At 38.7% G+C, this 20,139-nt stretch overlaps 1 protein-coding gene across 13 annotated transcripts in view; it reads right to left on the bottom strand.

Annotated features, from left to right (window-relative positions):
* Positions 1-20,139, bottom strand: part of ST7L (suppression of tumorigenicity 7 like) — a 101,836-nt gene that overhangs the window by 11,229 nt on the left and 70,468 nt on the right. For 5 of the 13 annotated variants that reach the window (XM_012466575.3, XM_012466577.3, XM_012466580.3 and 2 more), the window contains 2 exons: positions 12,610-12,749; positions 48-1,360 (listed from right to left, as the gene is read on the bottom strand). In XM_012466575.3, the coding sequence (XP_012321998.1) occupies positions 1,205-1,360; positions 12,610-12,749 (296 nt within the window). In that variant the 3' untranslated portion in view covers positions 48-1,204. Of the gene's footprint in view, positions 1-47; positions 1,361-10,556; positions 12,750-20,139 lie in introns of those variants that run through there. The other 8 variants (XM_064372705.1, XM_064372711.1, XM_012466581.3 and 5 more) reach the window with 4 other exon arrangements.

Raw genomic sequence — 20,139 nt, 5'->3', positions numbered from 1 at the left:
GTGGGTCTCACCCAGTGTGGCACTGACTCTGTGTGTGTGTGTGTGTGTGTGTGTGTGTGTGTGTGTGTGTATGTACATTGAATAAGCCAAAAGATATGCCATATTCTAGGTTTATGCTTTACTTAACTGGCAAAATTTGATGGTGGAAGGGAGGCAGCCACAGAACAGTGACAGCATTTGTTAGTATCATCTTAGTTCTCTTCCCTCCCCTAGGTAGTTTATAAACGGTGATTTCTGAAACCCTTCAGAAAGAAAAGCTCAAGGGTTTACATTCAACTGTGACAGCACTATGAATTCATTAAGAAGCATGTTTCAGGTTGCACTATAATTTCCCTATGTAACATAAACCCATGGAATCTGACATAAGCTGATTGCTCATGCTGGTTATTTTATTTACATTTCTGAATGGAAAGGATTTCAATACTCATAAAATATCTAACTGGCTTATTTTTCATCTGTTCTCCCAGAGAAGCTATTATAAAATAGGCATAGAGACAGAAGTCTCAACTTGTATAACTGGTTAGGCAACCAGGGAAGTGTTATTGCTCAAAATGCAATTTTTAAAAATTCAATATGGAACTTGAGGCCAAAAAAAGAGATGGTTACTCTCAATGCCATCTGAAAGATAAAAGCTCAAAAAAATAAATAAATAAAAGGTAACTATGCTCATTATCTTCAACCAAGTCCTATGGTAAGTCATATCCCCAGTGATCCAGCAAGTCTATGTTACTTTAATGAGACAGCTCAATAAAGATAAGAAATATTTTTCAGTTACTTAGAGAGAAAATCATCTTGGTGGTTCTCCCTGTAAAGAGGTGAATTATCAAAAATGCAAAATTGATCAGCAAAACCCAGCTATAAACAAAGGGCAAAAGGAACCTTATTTTAGTGCCTTATCCCAATATCCTTTTATTTAGTTTTTTATTTTCAGAATCACCAACTGCCAGCTGCAGCTCTGACATTATCAAGTAAGCTCTGGAAAATTCTGGGTAGCTCTTTCCTATTCTTTCACATGCCCAAAGAACCAAGTAATTTTGGTCCTAACTCTTACTTTTCCATTCTGCTTCACATAAAATCACACTGTTTCATACTGAAAATCAGGATGGCCATTAGTCCTTATTAATCTGCCATTATCAGGAATGAGAGGATATAAAAGAGGAATATAAAATGTATGTGTAGAAACTTTTGTCTTACGGCAATTACTCTATGAATCTGAGGTGAGACATTTCTTGCTTAAATTTTGAATTGTAGAGCTCTCCATTTTTTGATAAATTCTATTCATATAAATATTATAATAAATATCACTGCTTACAAAAAGATGAACTTCAGCTGCTGGGTGTAAAGATGAAAGTACTCCATGCTGCATTTTTGAAAAAGAATAAAGATGTCTCATTCTATATGTTCTTGCTTGACCTAACCAAATACATTCTTCTGAAAGGAAGCATACTCTATTAGTCTAGACTGACTTTTTGGGTCACTATATCTTATGGGAGGCATATGAAAATAGCACACCAGTCAGTCACTTCCAGTGAAATAAATGAATATTCAAGGATGAACTAATCTATTGTGGCAATAGCTTCTGCCTTATACTAGTACATCTTCATGCCCATCTCAAACCCCTTACCACTAGACTATGAGTTACTTATGAACAGGGATTATATTTTATACTTCATAGGTACCCAATGAATTTGAAACACAAAGACCTGTTGTATGTTACAGAACAATCATTACTATATTTTAGCATGTTACAGAACAATTAAAACCATGTTTAAAAATGCTGAGTCTCTTTAAAAATCTAAACTTTGAAAACAAATCAAAACAGGCTCTATTGGAGTCCTTCCATTCAATAAGCCAACATTCAAGGAAGACTCTTTTCAGGTATCTAGGACTCTCTGAACTGCATGTTCTACTTGCAGTTTTTGTTTTGTTTTATTTTTTTAAAGGTGGTATTACAATAGCTAAAATTCACCAAGAGCAAATTAGTAAGAAAATCTTCATAGCTAGGACTTAGCTGAATTATAATCCCTGGGCTTCCAATAAGGGCTAAACCCCTAAAGGGATCAGAGTCTAATAAGTAAAAAACATCCAGCTGAATTTTGTCAGAGGGCAAAGTTTCAACTTTGAGTGCCCCAGCAACCAAGGATGAATTATGCATAAGATTAGTAAAGTGTCTTCGTCCACACCCTAGCCAGAGAACATTCTTCTATCTCACTGTGACTAAAGGAAAACCAGCAATGTATTTGCCTGCCAAGAACAGCTGTGGCTGTACTCTTGATAGGAGTCTAACAACATTGTTGGATTAAAATTTAATTGTAAAGCTGCTGCTACCTGGGAGTAAAAGCATGAACTCTGGCTTCACAAAGAAACTGGGACTCCAGCATATTGAATAAATGAAGAAAAGAGCTGGCATGTTCCTAAAAAAGACTGTGAGAATATGCTCCCTTCTCCAATTGTCCCCTAAGCTGCATCTTTCTCTGTATGTCACATTGGTCATCTGCAAGGGTGTTTAAAGGAAACATAGCCCTTTTCTGTTCAAGCTCTTTTCTTGAACAGTACATACACATTTTATTTCCAGAATGCTTGAAATTACAGGGTGAGGTCAGAAGGTGATTATGTGATTTGCATTCTCTAAATATCCTATTCTTAATTTTGTTATGTATTACTGAATCCCAAATAATTTCTCTCCTTGAATCTGGCTACTGTCAAGATGGACCTGAGACAATCTTAATGTTACTACACAACAAAAATAATTTACTGATTTCCTCAAATTCATATCTGAAAACCCAATGAAAACCCAATATTTTACTGAGGCCTCATGAACATTAAGGAATACACCCAAGTTTCCTACCTATTGATACAATTACTAGAAGTAACTCTGCTACCTAAAATTCCTAGTTTAGGAAAAAAACTTATAGGTTATATTTTAGACCAAAAGTTGATTATGTTCAGTTTAACTTCACCCTATAGTCCTTTACAAACTTGCCCTTTGATTTTGAAAGAAGACTGATATTGAAACATAAAGTATACATTTATATTTTATATTAAAACTTTAAAAAAGTAACTTGAGAGTCAAATTCCCTCCGAATCATTACAAACCAGGGCTTACTTTAGTATTTTCTTTAGTATTACTGTACATTTTAAGCACTTAGAGAGGCTGAAGTCCTTTATGCAGTAACGTGAGCATGTAGTATAAATGACCAAACAGCATTCTTTCTTAAGCAGCTAACTAGCAAGAAGAGGAATGACACTGGAATGAACCAGTTTGAAAGACAGAAAAGCAAATGTGTGGTTTTTTTTTTTTTTTTTTTTTTTTTTTTTTTGAGACAGAGTCCTGCTCTGTTGCCAAGCTGGAGTGCAGTGGCGTGATCTCAACTCACTGCAACCTCTGCTTCCCGGGTTCAAGCGATTCTCCTGCCTCAGCCTCCTGAGTAGCTGGGACTACAAGCATGTGCCACCATGCCCAGCTAATTTTTGTATTTTTAGTAGAGATGGGGTTTCACCACGTTGGCCAGGATGGTCTTGATCTCTTGACCTCGTGATCCGCCCGCCTCAGCCTCCCAAAGTGCTGGGATTACAGGCGTGAGCCACCGTGCCCGGCGGCGTTATTTTTAAGTAATTGATGTAGGTAGGTATGTATGTACCTATTTATTTAAGATAAGGTCTTGCTCTGTCCCCCAGACTGGAATGTGGTGGTGCTATCATGGCTCACCGTAACCTCCAACTCCTGGGTTCAGGCGATTCTCCTGCTTCAGCCTTCCAAGGAGCTGGAACTACAGGGATATGCCACCATGCCCGGCTATTTTTATTTATTTTTAATTTTTTTCAGCTAATTTATTTTTATTTTTACTTTTCATTTTTACAAGGTCTTGCTATGTTGCCCAGGCTGGTCTTGAACTCCTGGGCTCTAGCAATCCTCCCGCCTCAGCCTCCCAAAGTACAGGGATTACAGGCGTCAGCCACAATGCATAGCTTTCATTCTCTATTTTAAAGCACTGGAGTTCATCAAACAGACTTAAACTGTGAAGAGTACTCCCAGGCAGCTTATTTGCCCACTGATATCCTTGACTTTGAGGTAAACATTTCTCCAACTTAACCACCCTTTCTATTTTTCTGACAATCCACATCAGCATCTTCATTTAAAACTCTTCTCCAAATTTAACTCTTACAGGAAGATTTCTCTAGCAAGCCACTGGATATCACCACCCTGTCATTCTATATCCCTTCAGCATTACTATCTCTGGTATGAAATTTATTCTTTTGTACTTGTTTCAGTGTAAGTTGTGAAGGGTGATATATTATTGAAACCAAGTATATATCACGACTAAAAGTAATAAGCTAACTCACCAACTGTGTAATTTTAGGCACATCATTTAACTTTGATGACTCAAACTTCCCATTTATAATGTTCCAATGGCTCCAGTAAGAATACATGAGAATATAAGTATAATCTCTTTTAATAAAAGTGAAGAACTAACTGAAGTCTGGGTTACTTTTGGTTTAGAATTGTAATATATTACGTAGTCTTCCTAATTTAGTTCTTTAGAGCATTAGCAATTTGATTGGTAGGGGAAGGAAGCTAAACACCAAGAAAAAAGCTAAAAACTATTCCTCAATATTATAATTTTCTTCTGTATCCTGTGATTCTTCCAATTTAGAGGACTATGCTGGGTCTGAAAGATAGAGATGTTTTCTAAAACAAGTATCAGTGTTTCCTATTGTGAATTATAGTATCACTAGGAGAATGGGTTTGGAATAAGTGATTTACAGCAATATCTAAGCATAGCTCTTCTAAAAACTGCTAAGCACGCCATGTATCCCAAGTGCTAATGATTAAGCAATAAATATATCAGTAGCAGTTAGTGACATGATGTCCTAAACTTTAGCAATGAAATTTTCACTTTGAGGGGGAAAAAGATGATTAAACATATGTGAAACAAATTCTGGGAGAGCTTCTGTGAACTTCATACTTGACAGGCACATGTTAATGGGAAAAAAGGATGTTTTCTACAAACTTTAAAACTGAATTAAACCCTGGGGAAAGGATATACACATGCATTAAAAAGTACATTGTTGGCTGGGCACAGTGGCTCACGCTTGTAATCCCAGCACTTTGGGAGGCCAAGGCGGGTGGATTGCTTGAGTTCAGGAGTTCGAGACTAGCCTTGGGCAACATGGTGAAACCCTGTCTCTACCAAAAATACACAAATTAGCCAGGCATGGTGGTGCATGCCTGTAGTCCCAACTACTCGGGAGGCTGAGGTGGGCAGATGGTTTGAGCCAGGAAGGCGGGGATTGCAGTAAGCCCAGATTATGCCACTGCACTCCATCCTGGGCAACAGAGGCAGACTCTGTCTCAAAAATAATAATCATAATAATAGAAAGTACATTGACATGGCTGGGCACGGTGGCTCAAGCCTATAATCACAGCATTTTGGTAGGCTGAGGTGGGCAGATTGCTTGAGCTCAGGAGTTGGAGACCCGGGCTGCAAAGTGAGACCCCATCTCTATAAAAAAGTTTTAAAAATTAGTCTGGTTATAACTCTATCAAGACAAAAAAAAAAATTGGTCTGGCATGGAGGCATACATCTGTAGTCCCAGCCTCTTGGGAGACTGAGGTGGGAGGATCACTTGAGCCCAGGAAGTGGAGGTTGCAGTGAGCTGAAATAGCACCATTGCACTCCCGCCTGGGTGAGAGAGTGAGATCCTATCTCGAAAAAAAAAAAAAAAAGTACATTGTCCTAACTTTTATTATTTTCCTTCCCCCTTAGAAGAGTTCAGTGCTTAGAAAATCTGGATGAATAATAATACCAGCAATTTCACAAATTTCTTAGTTGGTTCTTTTTGAAGGAGAAAACAAGGATGAAACATGAGAAATACCCTTCTAAGAAGTAGAGAATAGCTTTTCTCTTGATCCAAAGTCCCAGTTAGTAAAGAAAATTAAAATTGAATATGCAAGGCTGCCCAAATAAAGACTTTAGAGGCACCAACAGTGGAACAAATATGTAAACATTTAAAAATTTTGACCTGTCACACATAGGCTTATTTTATTATCTGTATTCTTTCTGGGAAACAACTCAGGTTTATAACTGTGGAAATAGCATGGCTATAGAATATTTTACAGAAATGTAAGTTTAGTTACATTTCAAAATATTTTAAAAACTATCTCAGTTCTTATGAACTAAAAAAATCTCATAGCTTTGAAAGTAATCCATTTTCAAACAAAGAGAAGAAATTTATTTTAATTGTTAATTTAATTTCTGAATGTGGCCCTAGGTGTTTAATAAAGAAGTATACAACTATCATGTTACAGGTTATAATAATGGAAAACTAAGAACCTTTAAAAACAATCATATATTTTAAAATTGGTGTACATTAATATATATTTATAATTGTTTATCAACTCCCCCGGTTCTGAAGATCAACCTTTTCCCTGAAAAAAATAGTAAGAATAGTGGACAAATCTTCCCAAAAGTTTTGTTCACTTTTCAGTGAAAGACACTTGGCATTTATATCTGCTTATTATTTTAAAAATGTAATTTGGGAAGAAAAATTTTAATTATTTTTAGGAAGGGGCTGAAGAAACCCCAGTGAGACATTCTGTAGAGAGGTTCTTTGTTAGTGTAACATCTGACCTTCTATATCTTTGGAAATCATGCAACTTGGCTAATGTAGTCCTTAAAGAATTAATCAAGCAGATTTTAAGGCCCTAGTTACAGTGGAGCCAGCCAATTATGAGTTGTTCAGAAATTCGTCACTGGCATGTCCAACCACATTTTCCCACATAAAGATTAGTAGAAGTATGTGGTAACAAAGCCCATTCCCACTCCAGCACAGCTACAATATGCATTCAGTAAAACAAACTTCAACAAAGTTTTGCTATACTAAAATGGTCAATTTATTTGGGAATCTCTGATTCCTATCTTTACCTGTAACACCCTTCTCTGCCAGAATTGCAAAGACTACCCTGTTTAGTTAAAACCCAACTAGAAACTTTTTTTTTTTTTTGAGACGGAATCTTGTTCTGTCACTCAGACTGGAGTGCAGTGGGACGATCTTGGCTCACTGCAACCTCTGCTTCCCGGGTTCAAGCGATTCTCTTGCCTTAGCCTCCCAAGTAGCTGGGATTATAGGCAAGCATCACCAAACCTGGCTAATTTTTTGGTATTTTTAGTAGAGACGGGGTTTCATCATGTTGGCCAGGCTGGTCTCGAACTCCTAAACTCAAGTGATCTGCCGGCCTTGGCCTCCCAAAGTGCTGAGATTACAACCGTGAACCACCGCGCCCAGCCCCAACTAGAGACTTTTATATTTAAACACATTTCTGAATTCAAAACACTAAAGTCACATACCACAAGCCTGAGTTTATCAGTAAGTTAGTGAAACCCCCAAGATCATCTTTAAGTCTTTTTACTATTGTGATAACACCCTCCGAAGCCTTGCTAAGAACACTTTTCTTGCAAGAGAGAAATGAAAGGGGCCAGAGTAAAAGATTGGTTCTCTAAAGAGAGGGCAGTGCTGTTCTTAAATAAAGAAGCTCCTTTCAGATAAGCAGAATCAGATTCCAGTTCAGTTGGTTTGCTGGCTACCCTTACTTTGAACTCTCATATTTAATCCAGCAGGCTTCAAAGCAGGTGAGAAAATGACCTACCACTTAAAAGCAATTTTTCCTTTTTCAGGAATTCTGGCCTTAGAGAATATCAGCTCTGATATAAGCACATTCCACATCTCCAGGGATTTATGCAACACTTTTTCATTGCTCTATGTCTAATGTCAGACTAGGTTTTCATCTCAGCCAGGAGAAAAATCAGGGGAAAAAAAATCTTAACTTGCTAAAAATGAAGTCTTATTCCACATAGACTGATACCATGCAAAAGAAGAGGCACCAAAATCATTAGCCAGTCTAGTCCATTCCCTTTCATTTCTCTAAATCTGATGTACAGTAAGAACTATTTAAAATCAGTCCCCAGTGCCTGGCCTCACAAAAACGCAATTTTTGTAACAAATACATTTTAAGAAATTCAAATTCAATTTGCTCTGGCATGTGAGCTATTACAAAAAGATATTAGATGAGAAAAATATAAATGATAAAGAAATTTAGGAAATTTTTTAAAAGTCTGTCTTCTGAAATAGAACAAATATGTCTAAAAGATTCTTCACCAATTTCTACTTTATTTGGCTATAAAATATCTGAGTTAACTGGAAATCCTAACACAGACAGTTTGCAACTTACCAACAGGTTCTGTTCTGCAAGATAGTTTATCAATACCTAGAACGTGAAACATTTCTCCATTTTCTTTTTTTTTTTCCTGAGACGGAGTCTCACTGTCACCCAGGCTGGAGTGCATTGGTGCGACGTGGGGCTCACTGAAACCTCCACCTCCTGGGTTCAAGTGATTCCCCTGCCTCAGCTTCCTCAGTAGCTGCAATTACAGGCAACTGCCACTATGCCCAGCTGATTTTTGTATTTTTAGTAGAGATGGGGTTTCACCATGTTGGCCAGGCTGGTCTCAAACTCCTGACCTCAAGTGATCTGCCTGCCTCGGCCTCCCAAAGTGCTAGGATTACAGGCATGAGCCACCACATTTCTCCTCTTTCTATATTTCACATACACATAATATACCAGAGGCACAGTACTAATACACACACACATACACACACACACATACACACACACACACACATATATATTTGAGACAGGATCTTGCTCTGTTGCCCAGGCTGGAGTGCAATAGTGAGATCTTGGCTCACTGCAACCTCCACCTCCCGGGCTCAAGCAATCCTCCCATTCCAGCCTCCTGAGTAGCTGGGACCACAGGTATATATCACCACGCCTGGCTAATTTTTTTGTATATTTGGTAGAGATGGGGTTTTACCATGTTGCCTAGGCTGGTCATGAACTCCTGAGCTCAAGTGATCTGCCTGCCTCGGCCTCCCAAAGTGTTGGGATTACAGGCATGAGAGCCATCGCATCTGGCCTACTAATAGTGTTTTCAAAATGATACCCAACCACCATTTATATTATAGTGTCTATGGAAAAAATGCATTTTGAACTTACTGTTAGGACATATCTGCTTTAAACGAGATGGGGGTAGGGTTTCCCATTACTGCTGTATTTTCATGATGATGATGACAATGAAGGCAGCAACAACAGCTAACACTCACCTACTTTTTACTATGGGTAGACACAGTCCTAATTGAGTATTTCAAACTCATTTAACCCGCACGAAAACCCATCAGAGGTAGTATTATTCTCATTTTCCAACTAAGGGTAGAAAAAGTTAAGTAACTTACCTGAGGTTGTACAGCAATGTTTCAAGGCTAGAATTCAAAGCAAAGCAGCTTGCCTCCCAGAGTCTATTTCATAACCACTCTACAACGCTGCCTCTTCCTTGACAACGCAGCACTATCTTGCTGTTCTAAATTCTTCATGTTGGGGATAGAGTACAGCAAGTTTCCTGAAGCTTTAAATGTGTGTTTGTGTGTGTGTGTGTATATATATGTATATGTATATATATGATCACCTGGGGATCTTGTTAAAATGCAGATTCTGATTCAGAAGGTCTGCAGTGGTGCCTGAGGTTATGCATTTTTAATGAGCTCCTGAGTGATGGTAATGCTCCTAAAGCATCTGCACAGAGCACACTCTGTGAAGTGGTGAAGAAGTGCAATTTAAGCCTCTAGTTTCCTTGCTGTTTGTCTGTCTATAAAGGCATTTACACATTGTGTTTATAAGCTGGAAACTGGCCAGGCGCAGTGGCTCACCCCTGTAATCCCAGCACTTTGGGAGGCCAAGGTGAGTTATCACCTGAGGTCAGGAGTTCGAGATCAGCCTAACATGGCAAAACTCCATCTCTACTATAAATACAAAAATCAGCCAGGCGTTATGGCGTGTGCCTGTAGTCCTAGCTACTCAGGAGGCTGAGGCAGGAGAATCGCTTGAACTCAGGAGGCAGAGGTTGCAGTGAACCAAGATCACACCACTGCACTCTAGCCTGGGCGACAGAGTTAAGACTATATCTCAAAAAAGAAAAAAAAAAAAAAAAAAGCTGGAAACTGCCCATACCACAGTCATTTCCCATTAACTCTTACATGGAACCTACCCTTGGAAATCCAAAGTATATCAATAACTGTTGGTCTGAAAAAGAAGCTTCCACTTTAAAATATGTAATTATTCATTCTCAGTCTCTGCTAGAGAAGTGCTAGGGAGCTTAGGCTATGTAATCATAAAAGTTCTTCTGGTACCACATATGTTTATTGCAGCACTGTTCACAATAGCAAAGATTTGTAACCAATCCAAATGCCCATCAATGATAGACTGGATAAAGAAAATGTGGCACACATACACCATGGAATACTATGCAGCTGTAAAGAAGGATGACTTCAAGTCCTTGGCAAAGACATGGATGAAACTGGAAACCATCATTCTCGGCAAACTGACACAAGAACAGAAAACCAAACACCACATGTTCTCACTCATAAGTGGGTGCTGAACAATGAGGACACATGAACACAGGAAAGGGAACATCACACACCAGGGCCTGGGGGGTGAGGGGCTAGGGGAGGATTAGCAGGGGGTGGGGGGATTGGGGAGGGACAGCATTAGGAGAAATACCTAATGTAGATGATGGGGCAATAGATGCAGCAAACCACCACCATGGCACATGTATACCTATGTAACAAAACTGCACAATCTGCACATGTACCTCAGAACTTAAAAAGTATTAAAAAAAATAAAATTTAAAAATTTAAAAATAAAAAAAAAAGGTTCTGCTGGTGCCATTAGTGACAGCCTAGGTAAAGGCAGACACTATAAACATTAATTGTGGCTAGCACCCCATGGAAATACACTATTAACAGTTGCTATATATCTATTCCAGATTCTAGATCTCTTTCCTTGCTCTATTCCACTTCTTTCCCATTCCACTTGCCTAAGACAAATCCAAGAATCATCTCTCCCATTGCTTGCCTGTGATCTCACATACACAGTTGCACTTTTTCTTTCCCACTATTAAATGGATGGAATTCTCTTTCTAGTCCATTTTTATTCCATGCCAGATTACATAGTAAGGTCATTTCAGTTTGAGATGCACTCACTCAACTATTAGCACTATTGTAAATAACAGTTATGAGTATGATCACTAAGTGTTCATTTTACACTAAGAAGAAATAGAATAGTCAGTTTCCAAACCAAATAGCTATCCTCCCTGAACAACAGTGGGAAGTCATTCTTCTTGAAGTTTGACCCAGAATCAAGTGCAGACTCAGACTCCTAGGCCTACAGCCAGTGGCAACTTAACACATTATATGGTTGACCTTCAGGGAAAAAGAGAAACCACTGCTCTTACCACTGGTGCCAGAAAAAAGCCAACTAATCTTTAAGGCACAAAATAAACTATTCTTAAGGCAGAAAAAGAAACTCTGAGGAAACAAGTTAGAATGGAGGCATATAGAGAAAAATACAGAAAATACATTACCAAGTAAGGACTAGTTTGTCCATGGTTCTCAGTGTTTTTATTTTGGGGAATATATTAATCAGCATTTTCTTTTTGGGTTTTAACTCTTATTACCTGGTAGAAATGCAAAGATGTACAAGAAAGATGCATTTTATTTTTTTGAAACAGACTTTAGAGACTTAAAGGCAATTATCTTTGCTAATTTTACTTTGAGTCAGTGACATTAGTAAGTTTATACAGAAGAGTAAATAGTCACTGGGCATGGTGGCTCACTTGAGCCCAGGAGTTCAAGACCAGCCGGGGCAACAAGACAAAACCCTGTCTCTATAAAAAAACACAAAAAGTAACTGTGCATGGTGGCATGTGCCTATAGTCTCAGCTACTCAGGGGGGTGCTAAGGTGGGAGGACTGTTGAACCCAGGAGGTGGAGGCTGCAGTGAGATCGCATCACTGCACTCTAGCCTGGGTGACAGAGCAAGAACTTGTCTCAAAAAAAGAAAGAGTAAATAGTGATGAGATACCCACTCTAATGTCAGTCCTCAAGTATTAACTGATTCAGGAAATGGTGAAGCAGTTCAAAACTAAAGGGTAAAAATGAAAATAAAGATCTATACATGGTTGTAATCCATGTCTGGGGAAGGTTAGTAAGAACAAGCAGACACAGTAACTTGGAGAACCTTTGAGACATAGGCACATTCTGTACCTAGGGACAAATGTCTCATCTGTCCCCTGCCTTAGGTACTTATTATCCATCTTTGTTGTGCTCTTGACTTTAAAGTTCAGCAAATCCTGAGAACTAATGATTTCATTTAAGTGAAAAACATCGAAGGGTTTGTTTACAAAACAGGGAATTTTAAAAAATACCAAAGATAGTAACACATGCTGTTTATCACCAAAAGTGATCTATAAGAGCAAACTTTATAATGTTATATTGTTATAATCTTATATTGTATTCTTTAAACTTTTAAGCAGGAGAAGTAGCTCAAATCACTGAAAATTTATGTTTGACATAGTTATGGCAGTAACTTTACAAATAAATTCCTTTAATTTACAACAAATATCTTCCACTGCTTAGCTGGGTTAGCACAGGCAGATCAGAGATGGTTTCTTGTGTGTTTTACAAATAATCTACACAAGTCCTTGAGATCATACTTACAGCTTTAACAAAAATACCCATGATTTCAGGAAACTGGTGTGTGAGAATGGCTATCATTGCCGTAGAAGAGCAAAATCCTGCTGTGAAATGGATGAACAAAGGAAGCTCCCTCTTTGGGTAAACAGAAACATGATGAAAAGCTGCAATGGAGAATTGGTAAGAATCAATTTTATTTCAGAATAACATGTAAACAAGTCTTAATCTTTTCAAATGAAATCTTTTTTTAAAAACTAAAAAGTAAAAAAAAATTTTTTTTTGAAAGAAAAGTCTCTGGCTAAACAAGGTAGAAGACGGTCATCCATTATTTATCCCAACATCAACAGCATATCTAAATAGCCAGACAACTGTGCTGGGTGTGGGAACAGGATGGCATCATGGGAAAGGGCATTGATTACAAAGTCATGCTGAGGTGATTCTGAAAAAAAGCTTTGTCACTTATTAGCTATGTGATCTTGAATAAGTTGCTAAACCCTCTAGAAGTTACTATAGAGAGTTGTAATGATGAACATTTTAAGTGCTTAATAAATGTGAGTTGTAGCTATGGGTGGTGGCTCACACCTGTAATCCCAGCACTTTGGGAGGCCAAAGCAGGAGGATGGCTTAAAGCCAGGCATTTGAGACCAGTCTAAGCAAAACATTGAGACCCCCATCTCTTTAAAAATTTTAAAAAGTTAGCCCAACATGATGGTGTGTGCCTATATGTAGTCCCAGCTACTCAGGAGGCTGGGTGGGAAGATAGCTTGAACCCAGGAGTTTGAGGCTGCAGTAAGCTATGATCATGCCACTGCACTCCAGCCTGGGTGACAGAGCTTCTCTAAATAAAAAAATTTGAGTTGCTGTTTTTTTTGTTTTTTTTTTGAGACAGAGTCTCACTCTCTTGCCCAGGTTGGAATGCAGTGATGTAATCTTGGCTCACTGAAACCTCTGCCCCCAGGTTCAAGTGATTCTTGTGCCTTAGTCTCCCAAGTAGCTGAGATTATAGGCGCAGGCCACCACACCCAGCTAATTTTTGTATTTTTAGTAGAGATGGGTTATGCCATGTTGGCCAGGCTGGTCTCGAACTCCTGGCCTCAAGAGATCTGTCTGCCTTGGCCTCTCAAAGTGCTGGGATTACAGGTGTGAGCCACTGTGCCTGACCTTGAGTTGTTATTAATTCTTGTTCTTTGGGAGTTCAAAGACTAGTAGAAAGAGGCAGACATGTCATTGGAGATTTCCTAGAACCATAATTAATAATTTTACCCAGTTATTAATGTGTTTCTATATGTGGCATTTCATTAAACACTGTAAAAACTAAAGTAGGTAGGCCAGGCATGGTGTGGCTCATGTCTTTAATTCCTGCACTTTGGGAGGCTGAGGTGGGTGAATCACTTGAGGTCAGGAGTTTGAGACCAGCTTGGCCAACACAGTGAAACCCTATCTCTACTAAAAATAGAAAGATTAGCCAAGCATCGTGATGCACACCTGTAGTCACAGCTACATGGGTAGCTGAGGCAGGAGGATCGCTAGAACCCAAGTGGTGGAGGTTATAGTGAGCCAAGATCACACCACTATACTCTATCCTGCTGACAGAGCAAGACTCCATCTCAAAAAAACAAAAACAAAAAAACTAAACTAGAAAATCAAAGGCCTAGGATTCTGACAATAAATTTTCTTATATTGCCATATTTACACATTTACTCAGTTATTATTTTTCTAGTGATTGGATATTTTATCAATTATACTCAAGTATTTCTATTTTATTTGAAATTTGAAAATACTTGAATAACAATACTGAGATGAGCCTATTAGAGTACCTAACATGCAGTAGGTGCTCAATAAATGTCTGCTAAACTGAGAGCTATTCTGGGACTTCATTAGGCCGGGAAGTTCTCTGCTTAGGGCTGGATACTAACCCAGGAATTCCTGATGTAATATCCTGCATTAGTAAGGGATGACTAATTTTGTGCTGAACCAAGGTCAGCTATAAATTTCACTTTTAAAACATAATGATTCACAGAGATTACATCTAAGCTTCCTTCAACAACTATATTTTTATTTTTATTATACTATATTCAGAAAGTATATACCAAAACATAAACTCATTAAAAATCCAGAAAATTTCCAGAAACTTGAGCCATGTTTAAAGTAAAAGCACATCAAAACTGAATTTTGAAAAGTTAGAAACATTAGAAACTGTAGAGAACATTGTACTTTCAGCACCCAAAGAACCAGTCAGCAGTCCCCTTCGCACTGTCCCTCAGCCATAAGAGGCCAACTTCTTCTTCCTAACTTCAAATCAAGAGAAACAAACCCTGGTATTCAAGAAGATGGGAAATACAAGACAGCAAAGTTAGTAATATTAGCTAACCTATATAGCACTTTATGTTTTATAAATAACTTTAATTTATATTAGCTCATTTAATTCTTTTCAATAACCCTCATCGATAGTAGTTATTATTCTCACTTTATAAGGTAGAAAACTGCATAGCTTTAGTAAGGAAATTTCCTAAAATAGGAGATTTTTCTACTGTAGGAGAGACCTAATTATTTCTTCTTGGATTGCTTTCTGTAGATTCATTTGTCAGTCAATGTTTGGCTAATATATCAAAATAATGGATGACTGACTAGTACAGAAACACTCCCTTGGAATGAAAGTTTAAATTTCATCACTGGCTTATAGAGAAAAATTTATCAGGAGGCATAAAAGATGACTAAACAGCTATGTGAACTAGGGGAATAGTTCAACTCTGAACTTATGAGGTCCATAAGCAAATTCCAGAATGTGGTAAGTCATATCAAGGTTGAAGGAAAATTAAAAACAAAAAACATTAAGTACTCGTGGGTATTAAAACTCCATATTATTAACATTTTGTTCATTCTACCACAGTCAGAGACAGAAAAAATATTCTAAGAACATAAAATATAACCAAACAAAACCCCCCAGCATATTCCCCCTCTCCTATCTTCTGGAGTTTATACCCTATATGGAGTTAGAATTAATAAAGGCTTGCCAAAAAGCAGTTTGGTCTTACAGCTTATGACTTTGACAATATGATAATAACTCTGATTTTATTCATATTACTATGTAAAATTGGCCTTATATTAGATAACCTTTGTAATAATTTACAAAGGAGGGCATTATTTTAGGCTAAATTTATTACCTTAATATAATACACTCTTGCATATTGATGTTCCATAATTTAAGGTCCATTCTTTTGCCTTAAATATACTTGTTCTTGTTAAAATGGAAAGACAACAAAAACTACCACCACCACGACTTTAGGAAGGAAAATAAAATTTTTCTCATTAATGACACCTTAATTGCTGAAGTCAATGGATTCTTCTTAGTGTTTACCTTACCTATTACCTCGGATATTCCTCCTCACTTAGAAATTTCTTCTTCCTTTTAGTTCTATGATATCTAGTTCTAGTTCTTGTCCTGTCTCTCTGACAACCTCTTCACTGAATCTTCAACTCTCTTTCTGCCACTCATTCCTTAGATATTTTTGTGCATCCATGGTTCCACCCTCAGTTCAGTTCTCACTCTATACAGTTTTCCTTAGTGATTTATGCCTAGAACTTCTTTTGCTATCTAGAATATGATGACTCCCAAGTCTGTTTTGTGAGATGTACAGAGAAAGAGATATTAAGACCACTGGCAATTTTATTTACACAACCTAATCCTGTCCTTAGGCCACAGCTGACTGGACAAGGAATAAACACCTGGATAAATCTGATTCTCTCTCCCAGAAGTTTTAGAAGTGTGATTAAGTCTGGGGGCAGTGGTTCACGCCTGGAATCCCAATACTTGTTGAGACAGGCAGATTACTTGTACTCAGGAGTTCAAGACCAGCCTGGGCAACATGGTGAAACCTCATCTCTACCAAAAATTAGCTAGGCATGGTGGCACGTGCCTGTAGTTCTAGCTACTCAGGAGGCTGAGGTGGGAGGATCTCTTTTTTTTTTTTTTTTTTTTTGATATGGAGTTTCACTCTTGTTACCCAGGCTGGAGTGCAATGGTGCGATCTCGGCTCACTGCAACCTCCGCCTCCTGGGTTCAGGCAATTCTCCTGCCTCAGCCTCCTGAGTAGCTGGGATTACAGGCACGCGCCACCATGCCCAGCTAATTTTTTGTATTAGTAGAGACGGGGTTTCACCATGTTGACCAGGATGGTCTCGATCTCTTGACCTCATGATCCACCTGCCTCGGCCTCCCAAAGTGCTGGGATTACAGGCTTGAGGAGGATCTCTTGAGAGTTAGAAGGCAAGGCTACAGTAAGCCATAATCACACCACTGCATTTCAGCCTGCATGACAAGAGTGAAATCTTGTCTCAAAAAAGAAAAAAAGAAGAAGAAGAAAAGAAAAAGTGGGATTGAGATATTAATCATTCTGTATTGTTTGTCTGAACTGATGACACGTAAACAGAGGGCTGTAGGGGCCTCAAATTTGGCCATATGTTGTCTATGAACGGAAAGCCAGACTGTAAAGAGAAAGATATAAGAATAAAGCGGATACACTGAGAGAAACAGAAATGACAGATCACAGAAAGAGAAAATGGGGCTGGGGAGGGAGGAAAAGAAAGTGAGAATAGGAAAGACCAAAAAAAGCAGCCAGGGACAGAGATATACAAATAACTGATTCCTGGAAATCCTAATGGCTTTATAGTCCCCAGTTCTAGTCCCTTATAAAGTCCAAATATAATTGTTACTTTTGAATTCTCTGACAACCCAGTGTTCTTCCAACAAATTCCCATTTATGTTTAAGCTAGTTTGAAGTTGCTCCCTATTATTTATACCCAAAGTATGCTTACAACATTTACTCATTATAAATATTTTAATTTATAATATACATTATATACACATAACTTACAAATATATCTTATATATTAGAGATGTAAAATATAGACTTCTATGTATGTGTTAAGTAGATTATACAAGAAAATATTTAAGCATATAAATCTCTATATATGTACATATATATACACATATACAGGTATGTATGTATACATGGATGAGATGTTACACAGGCAACATAGTCAAGGCTTCAACTTACTTATTTCTCCAACCCCTATTCCCAAACCAGCTCCTACTGCTAAAGGATAGATTGACCATTCTCCAAGTCATCCAAGTCAGAGAACTGAGAATCATTCTTGACCTCCTAGAGAGCTAGGCCCTCCCTTTGAGAGCTTTCTCTCTCTTTTTTTTTTTTTTTTTGAAACAGTCTTGCTCTGTTGCCCAGGCTGGAATGCAGTGGCCAGATCTTGGCTCACTGCAACTTCCGCCTCCCAGGTTCAATAGATTCTCCTGCCTCAGCCTCCCCGGTGGCTGGGATTACAGGGGCGCGCCACCAAACCCAGCTAATTTTTTTATTTTTAGTAGAGACGGGGTTTCGCCATGTTGGCCAGGCTGGTCTCAGACTCCTGACTTCAGGTGATCTGCCCCCCTCAGACTCCCAAAGTGCTGGGATTACAAGATTACAAGTGTGAGCTACCAAGCCTGGACTGTCCATCATCTTTTTTTTTTTTTTTGAGACAGAGTTTTGCTCTTGTTGCCCAAGCTAGAGTGCAATGGCATGATCTCAGCTAACTGCAACCTCTGCCTACCGGGTTCAAGGGATTCTCCTGCCTCAGCCTCCCGAGTAGCTGGGATCACAGGCATGCACCACCACGCCCGGCTAATTTTTTATTTATTAGAGATGGGGTTTCACCATGTTGCCCAGGCTGGTCTTGATCTCCTGACCTCAGGTGATCAGCCCACCTCAGCCTCCCAAAGTGCTGGGATTACAGGTGCGAGCCACTGTGCCAGGCTTTTTTTTTTTTTTTTTTGAGACATAGTCTTGCTCTGTTGACCAGGCTGGAGTGCAGTGGCACAATCTTGGTTCACTGCAACCTCCATCTCCTGGGCTCAAACAATTCTCCTGCCTCAGCCTCCTGAGTAGTTGGGATTAGAGGCGTATGTCACCACACCTGGCTAATTTTTATATTTTTAGTAGAAACGGGGTTTCACCATGTTGACCCGGCTGGTTTCGAACTCCTGACCTCAGGTAATCCGCCTGCCTCAGCCTCCCAAAGTGCTGGGATTAGAGGCGTGAGCCACCGCACCCGACCGTCCATCATCTTTTTATCAACTTTGTTAGCAGTTTAGGAGTTCAGAATAGGATGACAGGGAAAAGGTATTAATATTTGGCATTTTAGTTAAGTACTTACAAGGTGCCTGCCATGTTTATAAGAATAAATTAATAAATTTGATTAATTCAACCAATATATATTGAATACCAATTTTTATGGTAACCATTATAAGAGATACGGGAACAATGGCCAGGTGCAGTGGCTCACGCCTGTAATCCCAACACTTTGGAAAGCCAAGGCGGGTGGATCACTTGAGGCCAGGAGTTTTAGACCAGCCTGGCCAACATGGTGAAACCCCATCTCTACTAAAAATACAAAAAATTTAGCCAGGCATGGTGGTGGGTGCCTGTAATCCCAGCTACTCAGGAGGCTGAGGCAGGAGAATTGCTTGAACCCATAAGGTGGAAGTTGCAGTGAGCCGAGATTGCACTCCAGCTTGGGCAACAAGAGCAGAAACTCCATCCAGGAACAATAAAGAGAATCCTGGCCTTCAAGGAGTTTACAATCTAAAAGGGGAGATTAAGAAGTAAACAAATACACAAAACACTTTGAGAATTCAGAGAAGGGTATTTAAAAAAAAAAAAAAGAGCCAGGCACGGTGGCTCATGCCTGTAATCCCTACACTTTGGAAGGCCAAGGCGGGCAGATCACAAGGTCAGGAGATTGAGAGCATCCTGGCCAACATGGTGAAACCTCGTCTCTACTAAAAATACAAAAGTTAGCCAGGCATGGTAGCACGAACCTGTAGTCCCAGCTACTCTGGAGGCTGAGGCAGGAGAATTGCTTGAACCCAGTAGGCAGAGGCTGCCGTGAGGCGAGCGCCACTGCACTCCAGCCTGGGCGACAAGAACAAAACTCTGTCTCAAAAAAAAAAGAAAAAAGAATTCAGAGAAGGAAGAGATCACTTAGCAGATAAAGGAAAATTTAAAAACACTAAAAGAAAAACACCAGCATACTCAATTTGCCATAATCTCTCCTTCTAAATTTTCATTTATCTGTTTAAACTTTTCAACAAATTAAGTTAGATGGCTGTAAACCTGCAACTCTCCTTCCTAGACTTAAGTTCTAATGGCTCAGTATTGTAAAAACTGTAGCACAGGCTAGCGTTTATAACCTTTGGTATGACTGCTTCTCAGCTAAATCATAAAAAGAGAAGTTAAAACAGATATTTACTAGTTTACACAAAAAAAAGAAAAGATGATAATGCAACTGAGACACAAAGTGTAGACCATTCTTTTGAGAAGTCTGGCTTCCTGAAAGCAGGAACTAGACTGAAACACTATCAGCAATCATAATCCTACATATTTCTGGTTCTCCTTCTAGTTCTTTGACTGCTCTTTTTCATATCATTCTTCTTCATAAAGATTGCCTGGATCCTTTGCCTTTCCTTTTAGAATAAGCTTGTTACTTTTTTTTTTTTTT

The sequence above is a fragment of the Aotus nancymaae genome, unplaced genomic scaffold (assembly GCF_030222135.1).
Source record: "Aotus nancymaae isolate 86718 unplaced genomic scaffold, 86718_ANA_hifiasm-v0.15.2.pri h1tg000007l, whole genome shotgun sequence".
NCBI lineage: Eukaryota > Metazoa > Chordata > Mammalia > Primates > Aotidae > Aotus > Aotus nancymaae.
The sequence above is the reverse complement of the archived record's forward strand: the minus strand, read 5'-3'. Positions and strand labels throughout refer to the sequence as shown.